Source organism: Equus caballus, chromosome 3, assembly GCF_041296265.1.
Source record: "Equus caballus isolate H_3958 breed thoroughbred chromosome 3, TB-T2T, whole genome shotgun sequence".
Classification (NCBI taxonomy): domain Eukaryota; kingdom Metazoa; phylum Chordata; class Mammalia; order Perissodactyla; family Equidae; genus Equus; species Equus caballus.
In genome coordinates, this window is record NC_091686.1 from 105,073,429 (window position 1) to 105,093,907 (window position 20,479).

At 47.3% G+C, this 20,479-nt stretch overlaps 1 protein-coding gene and 1 long non-coding RNA gene across 3 annotated transcripts in view; one reads left to right on the plus strand and one right to left on the minus strand.

The window, feature by feature from the left end:
* Nucleotides 1-20,479, plus strand: part of SEL1L3 (SEL1L family member 3) — a 138,871-nt gene that overhangs the window by 31,182 nt on the left and 87,210 nt on the right. The window contains exon 2 of one of the 2 annotated variants that reach the window (XM_070262529.1): nt 8,101-8,369. Coding sequence is in view for 1 of the 2 variants with exons in the window: in XM_023638274.2 (XP_023494042.1) it covers nt 10,713-10,877 (165 nt within the window). In the remaining variant the exon portion in view is untranslated. Of the gene's footprint in view, nt 1-8,100; nt 8,370-10,562; nt 10,878-20,479 lie in introns of those variants that run through there. The other variant, XM_023638274.2, reaches the window with a different exon arrangement.
* On the minus strand, nt 11,939-13,189 carry LOC111772937 (uncharacterized). The gene is made up of 3 exons (XR_011437165.1): nt 13,046-13,189; nt 12,745-12,881; nt 11,939-12,580 (listed from the first exon to the last, which is right to left on the minus strand). It is a non-coding gene; the product is annotated as an uncharacterized lncRNA (long non-coding RNA).

Genomic DNA, 20,479 nt, shown 5'->3' on the forward strand with positions numbered 1-20,479 from the left:
GCCTGACTCCTCTCACGGGCTAGAACAAACAAGGAGATTGCAATTGAAGAGCACGGCTTGGAGGTTCGTCGGATTCTCTTCGAGGGAACAGAGGACTAACTTAGGTGGAGTCTGAAGGAGCGACATGATTGCTTATTGAATGTTGACGTCCAAATCCTAGTTATTCCCTTACCAGAGATTAGAGGCATTAGGGAATGGTTCACGTCCATCCTGCTAAACCTGACCCACTTTATTTACACTGTAATCTTACTTCAGAGCGTGAAAGGTAAAAGGAGCTGCTCTTATCAATTAATAGCCAAAGAAAAATTTAGAGTTCGCGTTCAACGTAACAGCTATTTATTCCAAAGCACTACAGAAATGAAGAGGCACTCCAGGTTATAGTGGGGGAGAGAGCCAGGGGGATGGGGAAGGAGCTGAAGAGAATTTTTTTCTTTCCCTCTTAAGAGTTTGAATTACTGTGCAATCTTGGATTTTCTAGTGACCTGTGTTAAAGCCCTGGGGCTAAAGCAGACCTATAATGGATCTATTTCTGAATTGTTCAGCAGGATTGGAGTTTAAAACAGCAGGTGTGGTACACGCATATAATGAGGCCAGCGCTTCCTTCTGAATCCAGGAGGGCACTGGTCACAGCCCTGCACGGCCTCTCAAAGTACAGAGGAGAGCAAGGTCTTCCTCAGCCCACTTCCAGAATTCTCCAAGGCAGCCAGACCCGTCCTAAGCAGACACAGAGGTTGCTTTAGGGATATGAGATAAAGGGTCAGCAAAAGACTCTGCCCTCACCGCCAAACCTCCCTGCTCTGCTTTGCCTATCCCTCACCCCAGCCCCACATTTGAATATCAGAAATTCACTTATCCGGGTTAAGGCATTGTTCCACATTCAAATACCTCTGGGAAGTATAACACATTCTCTTTACCAGTCATTAATAATTTAGTGTTTATTCGACAAACATTGGTTGTTTGTTGAATTTACTCATGACATGAATTAATCAGAGTCCCAGAGTGAGAAGATGTGTTGGAGTTCAACACTGCCTTTCTACTGGTAGCATGACGATTCTGAACCTCAGCTGGCACACCTGGAAAACCAGGGGGATGGATCAGGAGGTCCTCTAAGTCACGACCAGTCCCAGCAATGTCTACCTCTAAGACAGCTGCGGGAATGAGCACAAGCCAGGCAGTGGTGATGGGTGGGGGGTGTTTGCGGAGAGCCTGAGACACAACCAAATGAGCATGGAGATTCCTCAGAAGGTCCGGGGTCTTTGATTTGCTTTGTATCAATCTGCAGCCTTGGGTCTGGGTTCCAGAGGTCAGGATGGATCCCGGAACACAGTTGGTACCCAATAACATTGCATTAAAAAGTATAGGAAAAATGATAACACTTATATATTAATTTTCTAGGGCTGCTGGAACAGACTGCCCCAAACTGAGTGGCTTGAAACAACAGAAATTTATTGTCTCACAGTTCTGGAAAATGGAAGTCTAAAATCAAGGCCCTGGCAAAGCCATGCTCCCTCTGAAGCCTCGGGACAAGGACCATGCTGCCTTCTTTGCCTCTTCCAGTTTCTGGTAGCCCCAGGCAGTCCGTGGCTCAGGGCAGCAAGACTCCAAGCTCTGCCTCCCTCTTCACATGGCTGTCTTCCCTCTGTGTCTTTACGCTGTCATCCCTATGGGCATGTCTATGTCAAAACTTCCATCTTCTTGTAAGGACAGCGGTCATAGTGGATTAGGGCCCATCCTATGATCTCATCTTCACGTGATTACATCTGCCGAGACCCCATTTCCAAATAAGGGCAGCGCCACAGGGGTTAGACACAGGAGTGAGGACTCCAACATGTCCTTTCAGAGGACACCATCCAACCCGTAACAACGTCTTCCACAGGACTGTTAAGACAGTGAACTGAAACACAGATATGAAATGTCTTGATGATTGGAAAGTCTTGATGCAAATGTAGCATAAAGAACTCAGCTGGGGTTTGAGTCCGGCCCTTTCTCCCAACCTTTAGGCTAGAGTTTCAGCATAAGGACTCTGAAGCCCAATTTAGGGGTGTGAAGACAAATGAGGGGGAAGAGTATAGAAAATTAGGTCAAGGGCACAAAAGACAATGTTCACTACCTTACGGGTTACCTGGGCCTAGTTCAGGTCCCGAGTGAGTGAAGTGACCTCAAAGACTCCATGCGCTAACCCAGACTTCCCAGAATGGGACCAGCAGGCAAGCGACACCCGTTCACCAAGGCCACGGTGGAGAGAATGGAAATCACTGCTTCACACTCGTATTCTTTTACTACCGTAGACTTGGAAGGTCAGAGTGAAGAAAAGCTTTAATAAGCACCAGTAAAGCGTTACACATGGCGCTGTTCGGAAGACAGATATGGTTCCTGACCTGCGGGGCCCGGGTTCTAAAACACACAGGGACAGCCATGTCTAGATTTCATGTGAGTTTTTCTTTCCCTTTTGGGGGGTTAGCACCGGGGAAGTATTGCATTCTAGCTGATTAGGTACCACAAGTCTAAATTTCAATTCTGGGCTGAATAGTAATTTTTCCTGAAGGTTTGAATAAATCATCCAATTTGCTTCAGTTTCAACTATTTTCAGCATTTCTATTTTAATCAGTAATTTTGGCTGCGTAGGACCCCGGAGTCACCAAGCCGGCATGTGACTTAATTTGGGATGGGAATGAGGCAGGAGGTGGAAGATGCACTGAGAACTGAACAAGAGAAAATGGGCTTGAGCTCCAGTCTGAAAGATTTGGGCCGAATGCAGGGATATTTTCTTGTTAGTGACGATGGCAATTTTTGGGGTTTGCTCTCACAAGGCAGATTATAGAATCGGCACAACTGTAATTTTGGTAAAGATAGGAGAGATTCTCATGTAAGGAAGATAGTTTAATTTTCATTCTGATTTGACTGCAAGGTGATGAGTCGGATCAACTTTCTATTCAGGTAAATCATAACACCTTAAGACAATAAGAAGTGCATATAATCCATCCTGCTCCCTTTTCACTTTGAATGCCAGGAAGCTCAAAGCTAACTATACTGTTGAGTTAAAATTAATATTAGCCTCCGATACTGTTTCAGTTATCTATTGCTGTGAACAAATTACCCCCAGACTTAGTGGCTCACAACAACAATTTATTTATACCTTTCATAGTTCAGTAAGTTGACCGGACTCAGCTGGGCAGTCCTTGCTTGAGGACTCTCACACAGTTTCTGACGGATGGTGGCTGAGGTAGGAGTCACCTAAGGCTCAGCTGCCATAAACGTTCAAGATGGTTTCTCAGTCACATGTCTGGCAGCTGGGCTGAGACAGCCAGAACATCTAGAGGCTGGCTGAGCTTCTCTCTCTCCCTCCACACGGCTAGCGTGGGCTTTCTCACAGCATGCTGGGCAGTCGAAGCTCACACCTGGCGGCTGGCTTCCCCCAGGTGGAAAACGGGGGAATACACCCCGCCAGGGTTATAATGGGAGATGTGGTCCATGGCTGGGGTCATGCTGCCACAGGTATTTATAAACTTTCTCTATTTTTCTTGGTCTTATAAGGGATGTATCTTTCTTTGTGAGCCTTTTTTGGAGGTAGGCAAGTAGGAAAAATACAGTCAAGTGCTGCATAACGACGTTTCAGTTAACGACGGCCCGCATATGTAAGGGTGGTCCCATAAGATCAGTACCATCTCGCCTAGGTGTGAAGTAGGCTATATCATCTAGGTTTGCGCAAGTACACTCTGTGATGTTTGCACAACGACAAAATCATTAAGTGACGCATGACTGTACACACAGTGGTTTCCTCTTGTCTAAGGCTTGATAGTTTACCATGCACCGTCACCTATGCTACCTTCCCTGACCTCCAGAACACCATGTAAAGGGGCAGATCTGCAACTGTAGCCCATTTTTACAGATGCGGAGACTGAGGTTCAAAAAGGATTGGTAACCTGCCCAAGGTAACACAGCTAGGAAGTGGTGGGCCGGGCCCTGGACAGGTGTGTCTGATACAACAATCCATGTTCTCAGGCAGCTGCTGAAGCCCTGACAGAGACTCAAGTCGAAAACCCAGGAGGGGCTCCCCGACACGCCACACAACACCTGCTTGCCTCTCCATCACCCCCAATCACAGCGGAAGTTTAGTGCCGTGGTCTGAGCACGAGTCCTTGAGCAAAATGGCCTGAATCCGAACGGGCTCTGCCACTTCCTGGCCATGTTCCTGGTTTCTTTCAAATGACTCAGTTTCTTCATCTGTAAAATGAGACTGCTGCTGATGTCATGAGGAATACACAAATTATTTATTAAGAGGACCCTGGTCTAGCTTCCCCTTCTCTAGGCCTTATTTGATTTATAAGGACCTTACCAAGCATCCATACAAGTACAGCTGATCTGGACGTTTCATTTTACTCGATATTACTGGAAGGACTAAAAGCCCTAAGTCGATGTTAATGCCTGCCTGAGGATCACAATTTCGGCTACAGGATGCAGTTATAAAATACTGTCAGGACTTGGAGACACAAATCGCTTTCCGCAAGCTCTCACGTGCACTCACATTCTCTCTTCAATTATTTACACTGACATTCTCTCCCTCGGTCCCCGGTTGCTCTCTCCTCTCACTCTCTGTCCCAAGTGGACCTGCACATTCACACTCAACTTCTTTCCGCTCCACTCCTTCACGTATATGTTCTCAACACGTGCACCCAAAGATAGCCTTCCACTTACACATACATGTCCTTGACCTTCTGTGTCCCAGGGCACCTTCCTTCCTCAGAGCCTCAGTATACAGATATTTCTGTGCTCACGGAGCCTGAGATGCACCCCCTCCCATTCCAGGTCCCCCAAAGATGGCAGAAGTTTTTGCAGCCATGCCCAGTGAGGAGGTTCTGGACACCTGGCTGCACCTGCCCACGGGTGTTCAGCTCACAAAGCTCTTCATCAGTGATCCGAGGGGGCCACTGAGTGGATTCCCCTGCTGCCCACTGGACACGGCACAAACAGCCTGCATGGGATCCAGAGAGCTTATGATAGCTGCTGCCTAAGGGGGCAAGTGCTCCTGACCTGGGAGGAGCCTGGGCTAAGGGAAGCTGCCAGCTTTTTCCCAGCTCAGGGTGGGGTGAGAATCGAGCTGAATATGCACCTATTCAGAAGGGCAAAGAGCCAAAAATAACTAGGAGCAATAGCGTTTCATCTGACAGGCCCAGAAATAGAGCTCATTTCGGAGCATGCCAGGGCTACAGACGAGGGATTCCGAGACCTCAGCATTCCCGGAGAAACACATGGAAAAACTCCCAGGTTACACAAGCATTTCCATCCCCTCTTCACTACAGCTTCTCAAAGCAAGAGCTCCGTGGCCCACAGGAACAGAGTCTGCAGAGTCAGAGACTTGAGGGGGTCTGGGGACCAGGACTCAAGGACGCTATCTGGTGGAATGCCCCAAGGAAGGAAGAAATAGGAAGTTAATTGGTCAATAAGGAGAATGCAAAACAGAACAGAGTCAGGACATGGATTTAGAGAAGGTAATGCTTAGGCATTGTGAGAAAAATGGAGGTACTGAACATTAACGATGCCGTGCGTGCAGGATTTAGATAAAGCCTGAAGGTCATCCTTGGCAGAGAAAAAGGCCATGGTTTTCCAGTTGGGATGGGGAGTGTGCTGCCTGCCAGCCGTCTTCTCTTCTATTTTTGTTTTCTTCTATTTTGACGTAAAAGGCAAATGTCACAGTTCATTTGTCTTTATTCTGAATATCTGAAATTGCAGAAGGAAAGGAGAGGGTGGGAGAGGGGAGAAACCTGATAGTCATGGGAAAGCTGTGTTCTAACAGGAAGAAGATAGAGGAGATAACAATGAATAAAAAAGGGAAAGGAGGAAGGAAGATAAGAAGGGAGAAAGACAAGAAGGGAGGGTAGAAGAAAAAACAGAAAAGGAAGATGATGGAGTCAATTTTATTTAGCGACTACGTTTAAGAATTTTCTATACAAGGCAGGGGGGAGTACACAGAGCTGATTAAGAAACCACCCCTCCAAAACAAAAAGTGACAAGTGTTGGAGAGGTTGTGGAGAAAAAGGAACGCTCATACACTGTTGGTGGGAATGCAAACTGGTGCAGCCACTATGGAAAACAGTATGGAGATTTCTCGAAAAATTAAAAATAGAAATACCTTTTGACCCACCCATCCCACTACTGGGTATCTATCCAAAGAACTTGAAATCAGCAATTCCAAAAGTCCCATGCACCCCTATGTTCATCGCAGCATTATTTACAATAGCCAAGATGTGGAAGTAACCTAAATGTCCATCAACTGAGGATTGGATAAAGAAGATATGGTGTGTGTGTGTGTGTGTGTGTGTGTATGTGTATATATATATATATATAGTGGAATACTACTCAGCCATAAAAAAGATAAAATCGTCCCATTCACAATAACATGGATGGACCTTGAAGGTATTATGTTGAGTGAAATAAACCAGATAGAGAAAGACGAACTCTGTATGATTCCACTTATAAGTGGAAGTTAAACATAGAGACAAAGAGAATTTATTGGTGGTTATCAGGGGAAAGGGGGGGTGGGGGCAGGGCACAAAGGGTGAAGTGGCGCACCTACAACATGACTAACAATAATGTACACCTGAAATTTCACAAGGTTGTAAACTATCATAATCTTAATAAAAAGTTAAAAAAAGAAAGAAAGAAAGAAAGAAACCACCCCTGCTCTCAAAGATCTTACAGTCTACCCAAAGAGAAGGACAGGCTGACAAACCTGCTACCGTATAAAGCAGGATTAGCTGGTTGCTACGTGGGGTTCCAGGCAATGCTCAGTGAGAACAGAGAGAAAGGACCCATCGAGTTTTGACCTGAGGCCATGAGGGAAGGTCCCTAGAGCAGGTGGCATTTGCCTGGGCCCCAGCGGTTTATGTAGGAGCGGAGTGGTTAGAAGGAGCATGCCTCACTTCCTCCCACAGAGTGCCACCACCCCACCTCTTGATATGCAGGTGTCATTTGTCTCTGTAGGCACAGGTCTCTTTCCCTAGACAGCCTTGATCCCTGGAAATGTGGCTTCCAAGTGCCCCAGCATGGACAGTGCCAGTCTGAGGGTAAGTTTCTACTGGTCCACAGCCAAATGAGACACAGACAAATTGGGAGTTTTTCACAAGCAAATTACATTCAGTTTAAAGGACTGTCTTTTATTATAATGTTAAACCCCTCCTTAATTTTTGCTGGTAAAAATGCCCTATCTTTTTAACAAAATAATGGTGAATAAAAGTAGATTTCAGGTTATTTTGTTTGTTTTAAATATGTATATTTTTGTTTTTCGGAGGAAGACTCACCCTGAGCTAACATCTGTTGCCAATCTTCCTCTTTTTATGTGTGAGCCGCCACATCACGGCCACCAACAAACAAGTGGTGTAGGTCCACGCCTAGGAACCGAACCTGGGCTGCCAAAGCAGAGCGAGATGAACTTAACCACTAGGCCACCAGGCTGGTCCTGTTTTGAATATTTTTACTTGGCAAGTTAATAGTTGGCCAACTGCATTTGTCCCTGAGATTATAGTGATCGTTTCAGTCTGAGGACTCCTGGCCTAAGATGTCATCTGTGCCCATCGAGGCAAACGGGTTCAGTGAGGTTCACCTCTTTCTCCAGCCTCCTTGGCTCCAGGCCTCTGGATGCTCCTCCCCCTGGAGGCTCAATAAGGATGAATGAGTCCACCATTCTCCCTCGGCCCCTGATGCTTTTGTCCTTTTCTGTGTTGAGGTGTGGAGTTGTTCTCCTCTCACCATCTCCTTTGAGGGGAATGTGATAAACCGACTCACACTAAGGCAGTAAGGAGTGATACTCGATTAATACACTCTCCCCAGGGGCCTTCACATTTTAGTGGAGTATTAAAACTTAATTCAAGTCAATGAATTGTAATGGTGGAATTTTAAGCTCTTCCACAGGGCAATGGGAAAGAACGATATTTTTAAATAAAGGGGCTTCTGCTGAAATCAGACCACATCTTTCAAATTACTGACACAAACAGTGAGAGATGAGGCCGGGCAATAACTGATTCTGTCTTCTTGATCAAAATGTCACACTCCACTATGAATAGACATCCTGACCTTCTCTTTCTCTGCCCCTCTCCAATACAGAATGAATCAGCCAGCTCTGCCACCCCCTGCCCTGGGCTGCAGAGCAACCTGAACGTCCCTTTTACGGAACCAAAGTGTGTTTGGTGTTTTTTGCAAGCCTGCTGCTCCTTGCGGAACGGATGGTCTGCCCACTTCTGGATTCCTCGGGCTTTTGGTGGTGCCTGATGGACACTAGGAATGCAATAGAAGACAAATAAGTGGGAGATTGGATATACCAGGTTAAAATAGCCCAGTCCCCTATGGGGTTCCTCCACATTGACTACAGTTAGGTAAATTCAAACCCTTAAACTCACAAGGCTTTGAAAACTGTGATTGTGTGAATCCTGATTACAAACCACCTGAGGGAATCATTTGGCTCCCTAAGACCAGCTGAGTCTGTGTGCAATAAAGGAGGAGAGAAACTCTGGAGAAAGGCCCAGGGAGACGGGGGAAACCAAAGAAATATTAGGAAGCCCCATTCTCCAGAAGTGGCCGACAATTTTCCTCCCACATACATTAAAAAGTATAGTCTATACTTCGACCAGACAGAAAAAATATGGACATGATCTGGGACAAAGTCATCAAATCTTTGATCCCCTTGGGCACTCGATAGAATAAATGGTTTTCCACATCACACAGGAGAATTTTAAGTGCTTTGCGTCTGTGGAAGTGGGGCATAGTGGTGGCGACATCTGTCAAACAAAGAAACCCTCAAATGCTTTAATGTGGTGGCTGCTGGATGAGAGAGGCGCAGAAGTGACCGTCTCCTGTAAGCCAATGGTTCTGGAAATGGGGTCTCTGCAGCAGCAGCAGCATCACCTGGGAGCTTGTTAGAAAGGTGGCTTCTTGGTCCCACCCAGGACTGACTGAATCTGAAATTCCAGCGGGGTTGTCCAGCTATGTGCGTTTTAACAAGCCCTCCCCACGATTCCAATGCAGGCTGAAGTCTGAGAACCACTGACATAAAGCATTACCTTGCAGTGAGTGACTCGGGGCCAAGAGCTTGACCCAGGGCCACAGCCATCGAGTGACCTAAAAAAAGTAAGGGATGACTCAGCTGAGGAGCTGAGCCTGGCCAGGCCGCCTGTCCTGAGAGCCTGAGGGCATATGCAGCCACAGGGGATTGCAAAGCTGGTCTAACCCATCTTACCACCAGCCTCTCCCGATGCCTGTCGTGACTTGACCTACTGTGATGGCACCTCCACGGGGAAAGGGCTGTGTCCTCTCAGATTCCCAATCTATTATTAGTTCCAATCCGCACAAATCCACCGGTGCCAAAGGGAAGCTTTTGCGAACTTTCGAAGATGGGTTAACGGTTTCAGAGCAGCAGCCCAGGGCCCAAGGAGTTGTCTGAGCCAATAGACACAGCCATTCGCTTCCCAGAGCGCTAGGGCGGGCCTTGAGCGGTCCCGCCATCTCGCCGCGCCCCTCGGCCTGGCGGCAGAACCCGGGACGGCGAGCAGCCAGTCCCAACCTGCTTGCTCAGAGCCCAGGATGTGCCTGGATATTCTTTTAAAAAGCTTTTTGAGCACTTCAAGAGCCTTAGTCCTTTCATTTGGGGCTTGAATACAATTGCATTGGCCTAATTAATTCATTTTCTTTTTTTTGGTCCAAAGTGGAAACAGGGGCACAAAGATGCAAATCAAATACAAGCCCGCTTTGGGCGCCGATACTCTGGACAATTAAAACAAAGAGCGTGGCGGCGGCGGCACCGCACAAAACCCTCGGGAAACATCCAGAACGTGCTGCGAACCAGCCAGCAGGGTGGGGCACAACCCGGGCTAAAAATGTGCCAGCAGGGAGGCGGCCCCACCCCTGCAGGTGGACAGGTGGAGGTTGGCAGGGGTCAAAATCCATCCTCCAGGACTGGAAGCTGGGCCGCTGAGTGGCGCGACTCCAGGGGGCACAGTCACCCTGCGCCCAGCGGGAATGGCGCCCTCGCGCAAAAAGCCACCTAACAAAAACCCATTGCACCGGCGCGAACTGGGCTGCGCGACCCGCAGAAGGAGTGGGTGGCAGAGGGAGAATGCGGGGGGCGGAACAGACTGAGAAGGGAGGGGAGGGAGGGAGGGAGAAAAAGGACAGGGAGAAAAGGGAGAAAGTGAAAAAAGAGGGGCTTAGGAAGAGACGGCTGAGTGGGAGAAGAGGAGAGAGGGAAAAAGGGAAACGGAGGTGGGGGGGATCGCCGAGAGGAAGAGCGCGGAAGGGGGGCGGGGGAGGGAAGGAAAGAAAAGGAAAGGGAGGTCGGGCAAGGAGCGAACCGGGAGGGGGGCGGCAGCTGGGAGGCGGGACCCGGGTCGGTAGCCACCTGCGTGGGCGCCGGCTGCCCCCAGGGGTGGAAGCTGGGGGCCGGCGGGAGCGGCCGGGAGGCAGGCTGGGCAGGGAGGCAGAGGGGAGGGAGGGAGGGGACGGGGACTGGGAAGCGGGGAGGAGCCGGCGCTTGGCTGGGGCTGCGGGGGCGGCGACGGCGGGAGCGGCAGTGGCGGCGGCGGCGGGTCCGGCGGCGGCGGCGGCAGGTGGCCCCGCGCGCGGCGGCCGGCCCGGCCGGGGGCGGGCGGGAAGGTGGCGCCTCGGGCGGGGGCCGGTCCCTGCACCAGGTGACCTGTTCCGGCCCGTATCCGGGCGGCCTCGCCATGCAGCGGCGCGGCGCGGGGCTCGGGTGGCCGCGGCAGCAGCAGCAACAACCCCCGCCGCCCGCGGTCGGCCCCCGGGCCGCAGCCATGGCCCCCCCGAGTGGCGGCGTCCCCCCGGGCCTCGGCGGCCGCCCTGCCTGCGCGCTGTTCCTACTCTGCTACCTGGTGAGCGCCGGACCCTACTCGGGTCCTCCCCTCCGCGCGGAGCCCGGGGGACGCGGGTGGGGGCGACGGGGGACCTCGCCACGCGGGGCGGGTACGGCGCTGCTAGTTTCCTCGCCGCTGCGCCCTGGGCGCGCCCGGCGCCTGGGATGGGTACCCGGGGCGCCGAGAGGGGTGCGTGGACCGGACTTGCCGCGCTGCGCTCTCGCTGGTGTCCATTCCTCTCCCTCCCAGACTCGCTCCAGACCCGGGTCGGGTTCCCCTCGAGACTCCGTCCTGTCCCCTACTCCATCTGGGAGCCTCGCTACCCGCGTTCCCTCCCCACCCTGCCGCGCACGGTTCTCCAGCACCCCCCACCCCCCTCCATTGCCCGTCCTGGGCTTCCCTCACAATCTTCTCGCGGCTCCTTTCCTTCTTGTGCCCAACTTCGCCTCTTTCTTTCCACGAATGCCACCCGCCTCGACCCTCCTTTTAGTTCCCACCCGGGCCCTCATGGCCCCGACCGTTTTCTGCCAACGCACCGGGCGATGAACCTTGCATTTCCAGTGCTCTTCAACTCCTCCGTGGTCACTCCCGCCAAGTTGCTGCGGTTGCCAGAAAGAAATCTAGTTCTTTGTAACACACTTACCGCCAGAGTAGTGACTTTAGCTGCGTCTTGAAGATTGTCATTTCAGATAATAACATTTGGCTTATACATGTCAGTTTACAATTTGCACATTTCTTGGCTACTGTTTTAGTCAACTAAATGGCAGTAACCTATTTTTCAAAACCAACTCATTTGAAATACCAGAGTAATTTAGACCCTCAGAACGAGGTGGGAGGTAGTCCTCAATTCCTTTGATGGCTTGGTTTCGTCTGTCTGCTTTGAATTCTCCTAAACAATAGTAAATTTACAAAAGGTGACACCCTTCCTGTCCAGCCTACCTTATGTTCCAGGATCCTGCAGAAACCTTGGGTTATCTCACCATATATTATTGTAAATAAATGAATGGAAAATGCTGAATCATGAAACTGATGTAATAGGAAATTCACAGAATGCTAAAAGAAAAAAAATTAAGCAGTATCATTATCCAGAATTCCTTTAATTTATGTGGCATTGTCATTATTCAGAGTTTTTCTTCATCAAAGCTAAAAACTGCTGAGGAGACACTGACGGAATTAGAGTTTGGTTCCAGAGAAATTTGCCACCCAGCCCAAGTTTTCTTTTGAGACTCTTTACTTCTTGGATGTTTCATTTCTTGAAGCAAGAGGGTGTAAAAATGCAAATTGTATTTCTGCTTTTGCATCTACCTGTTGAGCGATCCATGCTTTTTCTCATATTTTAAAATTAGCCAGTACCAAATTTTCTGGTTGAATATACCTCATATTTTCATAAGAAGTTGTTGGTTAGCATGAATGATTTTTTTTCACCCAAGAGATATTATTATTTAATATTTATGCCACAAGGTTACAGCACACAGGCTCATAAATAAAACTGCTGCCATGACAAATGACAGGGTTTCAGTTTAAACAGATGACCCGCTTCCACAAGGTGCTGGTTTACCCACAGAGGCAGAAATTATGTAGTAGAGTAGAGTGTGAAACAGTAATTTACAGGTGGTCTGGAAAGTTCCACATGGAAATCCCAAGGCCTTGCAAGGAGAGAGCACTTCTTGACAGTTCCAAGAAATCACGGTCACGAGAGCCAAGCCTAAAGGCCTAGTGAGCTGTAGGAACAGAGGCAGATGATGGAGCAAGTGTAAAAGTTCTGTATGGACCAAGGGGGACTTAAGAAAAGAGATCACAGCAAGGGGGACAATGATGCTCTGGATAGCTCAGAGTGAGGTAGAGAAGTGGGGAGCTAGGGCTCTGAAAAGATTATAGAAAATACCGTAATGTGGAAAATAACTAGAGCATGGCTGGACGTCTTGGCAGGCAGGGCAGGAATGGACTTGGGAACTCTCTTGGAGAGGAAATGTCTGTCCTTCTTGACTGTGTGTGCTTCCTTCAGATGAGCTTCAGAGGCCACTGCAAAAGAAAGACTTTGATAAACAGGAAGGCCATTTTGCAAGTGAATGAGAAGGTTTTGCTAAACCCAAGAAAGCAAAAGTGTGGCTTGGAAGATGGGCTTCGCTTTTGGTGCTAAAAGTCTAGCCATTTGCTAGGGATTTTGTTCTAGAGGGCTGTGATACCTGAGATCCTGCTGAAAGGCGAGGCTTCTTGACCTTGGAGAAGTGTGGTGTGCACATTGGGGAAAATGTAAACATCTGCATGAAATGTGTGAAAAACATGAGACAGCTGAGAAAAAATGCACGGTAGTGTGCATTCTCCTCTTCAAGGTCTACTTCCTAGAGGAAGTGACTGCTAAGGGAAGGAGGGTGGGCAGGTGGAGGGTAGAGGTGGAGCCGAATAGCTAGGCAGGATCTCAGGAATAGGTAGACACTAGAGGGTGAAAGCTATCTCATAATTTGAAAGCCTAAATAATAATATTAATAGTAGTGGTTTCTTTGTGCTAAGTTATTTACATGCATTATCCAGTATTAATCTTCACAACAACATTGTGAGATAGGAGCTATTGTGATCCCCATTCAGATGAGGTAACTGAGGCTCAGAGAGGTTAAGTAAGCTTCCCCAGGCCACATAGGTAGTCCGAGATTGAAACCCAAATCTATCTGCTTCCAGAGCCTCAGTTCTTAGCCATGCTAGCTTATTGCCTTCTGGATTTTGCTGCTTGTAACCCATTCCCCTCATGCATAGATGTATGGGCCATTAGCAAAGCTCTTGCAATTAGCAGCTACTGTGCAATTGGCCAGGATGTGAGGTCATGTCTAAAGTAGCCTAAAATATACAAAGCAGGAAGCGCAGGCCACAGAATAGAAGCAGGATGTTAAAGAGAAAAAAAAAAAAAAAGGTAAAACCAAAAGATATTTGCCATCTGCAATGGAGAGGTAAAGGATGGAATCTTTATATAGTCCGGAGGCAGCTGGCAGAGTTCAGCATTGAGTTTGTACGAATGTGTGTCCAAGTGCGGGCCCAGTGTGCCTTGGCATGCATTCCAAAGCCAAACTGTCCTTGATTTGGGGCTTGATTCCCATTTTGTGTTGTTCCCACCTATTTGCTTGTTCACAAGGGCTGGAGGTTGAGTGGCTTTCTGAACAGATGCCTTTAAGCCCCTGCCCTCCTGGGGAGCGTGCTTCCTGGAGGCAGGGTCCAGAGGCGGTGGGCACCTGCCTTCTCCATTGGTAGGGACAGAGTAACCTTCAGTAGCAGCCCAAGAACAGTACTGTGACTGTAGCTAGGATACTGCCAAAGCATGAATAATTGTGATGAGGCCTGAAAGATAAGTCACGGAACGATGCCAAGCAGATTTCTGAAAAGATGATCCCTGGTTCCAGCAGCTGCCAGAAAATTCTGAGGTCAGCAAGGTCAAGATGCAGGGCCTCCTCAGAGAGGGTGAGGGCCTTGAAAGCAAACAGTAACGAACTCACTTCCCTTGAGGTCACTGGTGCTGAGTCGTGTGGTCCACACAGGACTTGCTCTGCCCAGTAGACCCCCTTGCCATTCTCTTGCATCGTTAACTCTTACCTTCCTCTAGACTTGGCTAGGACAGCCCGAGGCTGCTCCAGCCCCATCTGTGACAATGGCACTTGTACAAGGCAGTTCTGTCCATTCCGAACTCTGGTCTCGAATGTATAATTTTTTCTTAAATGAGCAAACAAACCTCACAATGGCTAGTATTGATGTCAGCTGTAGAGCTGAAATATTCAGAGTGGATGTTTTTTCTTGTTAGACAATCAAAGGACAAAGAAATAAAAGGACATTTGCTGCAGAGATGTACGTGGGGATCGTTAGCAGACATTGGCTGTGACCGAGTCTTGTGCAGAATTCTCTGTAAGTGGCCACAGACCTTCAGTTATCCCTCTAGAGGTAGTCATTAATTCTTGACTCTGTGTGTACCACAGGACCTACTAAGATCAAAACGGGGTACAGAGACCCTCAATCATCCAGCTTGTGCAAGAGTGATTATGGGTATTTGAAATATAGAGATCATCCTCAAACTTGACATCAGTCAGTGGCTTCCACGTCCATCCTAACCAGAGCTCCTAAAATCTCCTAAGCAATGGTGTTTGCCTTTTGCCCTCTATTCCTGTTGGCTAAGGTGTGGGAGCCCTGAATTGGCTGAAAGGAAGCAGCTGGAGGAAAGGTAGAAGAGAAGATGTGAAGAAGCCAGGCAGTTCACAGGGAAGATGCATGGACTCGAGGAGACCATAAATAGCCTGCAGTGAATTCCGTTACCCTGTTTATTGGCTCATCCCAGTCCCCTGAGAGCAGACCTGAGGGGCAGGAGGGCCAGGCAGCGTGTGAGGAATTGCTGAGGAAATTCTGCTTTGGCAGCTCCTGTTTGTCTCCCATCCTCATCTGAGGAAGGGCTTCATCAAGCTGAGGCTCAGTGTGGTGTGTGTGTTTGTGGGTAGGATAATCTCTACCCTCCCCAGACACAAGGCTTCATGATGGAAATTTAGCCGCCCCTCACTTTCAAGATGGGGGTGAGCAAAGTCCCAAGATACCCTCACCTGTAGCCAGAAAGTGGTGACACCTGTAGAGGGAAGTGGGTGAGTTGAGGGCATCGTTTTGGGTGTTTCTGGAAGGCACCAGTGCTGACAAAGTCAGCACTTATGGATTTGAATTTTGGTTCTGCTTTTCAGTAGCTGGTTGACCTCGGGTAAGTTGTTTACCGTCTTGGAGTCCGTTCCGTCTCATCAGCTGGAATGTTGTGTCCCTTACAGGGCTGTTGTGAGAATTAGGTTTGAAGTAAAAAGTTCTGTAAGTTCAATGTGAGAGGGTGAGGTTAGAAGTGAGTGGGAAGAAAGACTTACTGCACCTGTCCCAATGCCCAGCGCACAGTAGGTACTCAATGAAATCAAACCAAACCAAACCTTGGTGACCTGCATATGATTTGAGTTAGAAAGAAAGAGCACATCAAATAGTATTACAGTGGGCGAGAAGACCCAGCACAGCTAGGACTATGATGGTTATTGTGATGAATGTGTTTCTCTGGCCACCTCTCAGTTTGGGAAGACATGCTGGTTGACTGGGAAGTGTTTCCCAAGGCACATCTTGATTTTGAAGTCCATATTGACATCATGTCCCATTCTGCTTAATTGCATGCTTTATTGACATAAACAGAATTTTTTCTTATTTCTAGTCAGCAGAAATTGGAAAAGTAGGCTTGGAAGCCAATACAATTGCCTTTTTGACCTATGGAAAGTTTGATCCAGCCAGTTGAGTGGAGAGGACGCGCTCACGAGCCAAAGTTTCTTTAGGCGACTGATGGGGTGGAATGGGCAGGAGTGAGAAAGACAGTCACTTATTGTTTGCATATCTGAAGCCCCCACATACACGTGTGAGTGTAAATGAACTTCCCATAGCGAGACATGAATGATGAAGACTTTCCAATCTCTCTGTCCCTTCCTTAAATAACAAGTGGGTCGTACAGAGAAGGGAGCCAACTGTTCTCAGCCCTTTGGAACAAGGGAGGACTGTTTGAATAGAGTCTCTTCCTATTGATTTTGTTTAAGGGAATCAGATGCAGTCATACTCAAAGAAGTTTAGGCAGTATTGATAGATTTTTTTTCCATCCAGAAGATACATAAATTCATCTGGTTTTCAATTCCCGGGCTGAATTGAATGCATTTAGGTCTCCAATTTTGGGTCTTTTATGATGAACACACATTGACCGACTCCTTTCTTTCTTTGTTCCAAAAATTTACAATACTTAACACAATTACGCAAAGACAAAGGCATCTGTGTTTTGTGGCTGTGTGTGACGATGTCAAATTTGACTTTGATTAGGGCTTACTTGTGGTATAAACAGGTGTTTGGGGGCTCACCAGCTTTCAGAGTCCAGCTCCATTGTGTGCGGAACAGATCAGTAGCTTCCGAGGTGGAACATCTATGTGGCTGCCTAAATGGCATAATTTGAGCGACACAGAAATGTCCCTTACACCCCAGATATCTTGCTTACAGCTGCAGTGCATTTGGGCTCTGCTTTTAAGGCATTATTTCTGCCAGGCTGGCATAGAAATGCAGATATGGGACATTACCACAGTATTTTTTCATTATCCCATTAACGTGGATGAACTTGCCAGATGAACAGGAGTCCAACAGAGGGTGGAGGGATAGGAAATTTTAGAAGTTTAATTTGTATTTTTGGTGTGGAAAATTGGAAAAGTTCTAGAATGTAGTGCGATTGGCTGAAAGGTCTGGAGGGACTAGGTAGCTGGGAGAAGTCCACTCCAGGTGGGTGTCAGACCCTGACCTCACAGTGCCGCAGGTCAGCTCTGACCCCCAGGGGCCCAGTAAGATGCCAAAGGGTGAAGACTCTTTGTAAGAAAGTAGCACGGGCCTCCGTACAAAAGAACTTGTGAATGTTAGGAAAAGGTGGGGGGGACTCACGATTGGATCAAGTCCTTTGGTTTATGTGCAGGTACCCCCACCATGTGCAGCAGTGACCTAGGATGGACCACTGAGGCACCTGGCAGAAATGCCCACTAGTGGCACTTTATTTTGACAGGAAACACGTACCAAATCCTACTGTGTGCCAAGCTCTATCTTAGAAGCCAGAGACATAAAAATGAATAAGACACGGACTCTGACCTTATGATTTCTAAACAAAGGAATGTTTGGGTAATTTTTAGCTCATGTTAATGCAACCTGGCATGTGAAAATACCTATGAAGGTTGGACACGTGTCACGCCTGTAGCTGAAACTCAAGTTAATTGCTTTCTTTTCCTGGCAGGAAACAGCTCATAACCACACACATGACTTGAGCCAGGAAATCAGCTTCAGCTTAATCAATATTTAGAGTGTGATGTGTTGCTAATCGGTGTTGGTTTTGTACATAACAGAGGTGGCCACAATTCATGGTGTGGCAGCTGCCCACTGGGTCCATTCCAACCTACGAGATGCCAGCTTCCTACATTGCACAGGTGCCCAAAGACTGAAGATGGTTAACACCTTCTTGAGGGATTTAGACCATGCTCCTAAAGCTACATATGCTCATTTCGAGGTCCGCCTTGGGACCAGCACACCCCCGTCATATTAAGAAAAATTGCTCCATCCCTGAGGTTGATCTTCTCTTGTACCCTAGCTGTCACTCATGCTTCTCCCACTTCTCAAATAATCTTTCTCAGTCTGTGAAATTATATCTCTTTGCCCAGCCTGGCTCCAACTTCTTATCCTACTTAAATCTTTATTGAAAGAAACAAAAGTAAGATGTCAACACCGCGACCAGGGAACCTTAGTAAAATAATAGATCTAGCCCCATCAACTACACATACATGAAATTATGCCTAACTGGGTTATTAGTTTCATTTCTTCTTTATGATAATTCCTTTAAAAGCATTATCTTCTGTCACTTCGTGTTCTTCAAAACTATCTACAGTAAAAGTTTGATAATCTAGAACAGCGGTCAGCAAACTGGCCCATGGGTCAATCCAGGCAGCTGCCTGTTTTTGTAAACAAAGCGGTGCTGAACGACAGCCATGCTCATTTGCTTATGAGTTGTCTGTGACTGTTTTCTCGATACCACGGCAGAGTTGAGTAGTTGCGATAGACGTTGAGTGGCCTAAAAACCTAAAATATTTACTGTGTGGTCCTTTACCATATGGTCAGGAAAAGTCTGCTGACCTCAAATCTAGAATAGCACCCTCCAGTAGAAATATGATGTGAGCCAGAAAAGCGAGCAAAATATATAATTTCAGATTTTCTGGTTCCCACGTTAAAAAAGTGAACACAGACAGGAAATTAATGTCAGTGATATATTTAACTCACTGTATCCTAATATTATCGTTTCAACATGTAATCAGTGTAAAAATTATTAATGAGATCTTTTACCTCCTTTTTTAATATTTAATCTTGGAAATCCAGTGTATATTTTACATTTAACAGCATATCTCAGTTTGGACCAGCCATATTATGAGTGTTTAATGTGACCTGTGGCCACCATGGATCATAAGCAAAACTGAAACCATATTCAGCATGCTGTGTTTATTAACACAGAAAAGTGGGCTGGTGCATTTTTAGCAATAAGATGTAAAGTAAGGAACATTATTATTAACTGCACTTTGCAATGAAACATAGTGAAATCAAATAGCCCTTCTCCCTGCATTTTGTTTAAAAAAGGTTTTCACTGGAGTTCCTAGCATCAGCAATAAAAACATGATAAAAAAAATCGAAGTGGGAGGACTGCGCCTTAGTGAGGTTTTGAGGTACACATGTGAAGAAAGAGGAAGAGGTGTTAAGTCATTCTTTGAAAAGGAACACAACGTGATATTTAATATATCACAGCATGTCCTGGACTCTCCTCCCTATTGTCTCGCTAAATAAGCAATGTCTCCTTCCGGTGGAATTGTGGAAGGGCACCACTGGGGGCATTTGGAATGAGGAGCGCTGGCCACTCATTGGCTGCTGTCCTAGTCCAACCTCCATCAGTGCCAGCGATCTCTGGCTTCTGCTGAACTCTGTTGTGGGCTTAATGGCTTGATTCGCATCTTGAGAAGGGGGCCACATCTTGGCACATCTGGCCACATGCATAAACCACCACTTGTGGACAAACACCGACTGTATCTCTATTCATCTGAAAGCAGAATTTAGCCTGGAGTTGCCAGGCAGCTGTGCAATGCAACTCTTTCGTCTCGCTCTTGTGCCTATGGGGTGGGAATGGGGGTGACAAAAAGGAGCCTGGTTTCTGGGCTTGCCTCTGCAAAGCCACCAGCTGGGTGATGTCAGAGGATGTCACCTCTCCGTTGCCATTTGCTCGTCTGAAAAATGGACTGGGCCGGCTTGTCACCAAGGGCTCGTCTGCTAACATGCTCTACTTCTAATTATAAGATTATTTTTGTATGTGTTTCCCTCCCTGTAATTTGGAAGTGGAAGTGAGCCCATAAAACAATTCAGCCTCCCCCTGCAGGGATGGGCAGTTTGGACTGTGCCCTGCTCTTGACATGTTTCTTCCCACAGATTTCCCATGACGAATCTAGAGGAATGGCCCCCCCTTCTCCTGTTCTCCCTCTACCATTGGGAGAAGCTACATTTTCCGTTTTCATCTTTTAGGACTGTTGCTTTTCTCCCCTCCCCTCACTATTTTTTCCCCAAAATTCATGTAGCGCAAAATTCAAAAGATAAGTAAGGACGTACAGTCCCGATCTCTCACTTACCCTGTCTCCTGGTCCCCTCATCCTTTATGCAACTAACCAATGCCATGTGTGTTCAAGCAAATATGTCTATATTTTTTCCTTTTTTAAAAAATCCAACGGGTACTTCTGAACCGTGCTTTAAAAAAACCAAAACTCAAACTTTGGAAATCATTTCATTCTGTGTACATGAAGCTCTTCTTCACTTTAGTAGCTGTGTAGTACTCCAGGAGTGGATGTGCTATAATTTGTTGCACCAGCCCTCTTGACAGACATTTAAGTTTTTCATCTTTTGCTATGACAAACACTGCTGCAGTGAAAAGCTATACATGCATCATTTTGCATAAATTTGAGTATATTTGTAGGATAAAATCCTAGAAGAGGAATTATTGACCCAGAGTGTGGGTGGCTTGATCCTTTTGATAGACACTG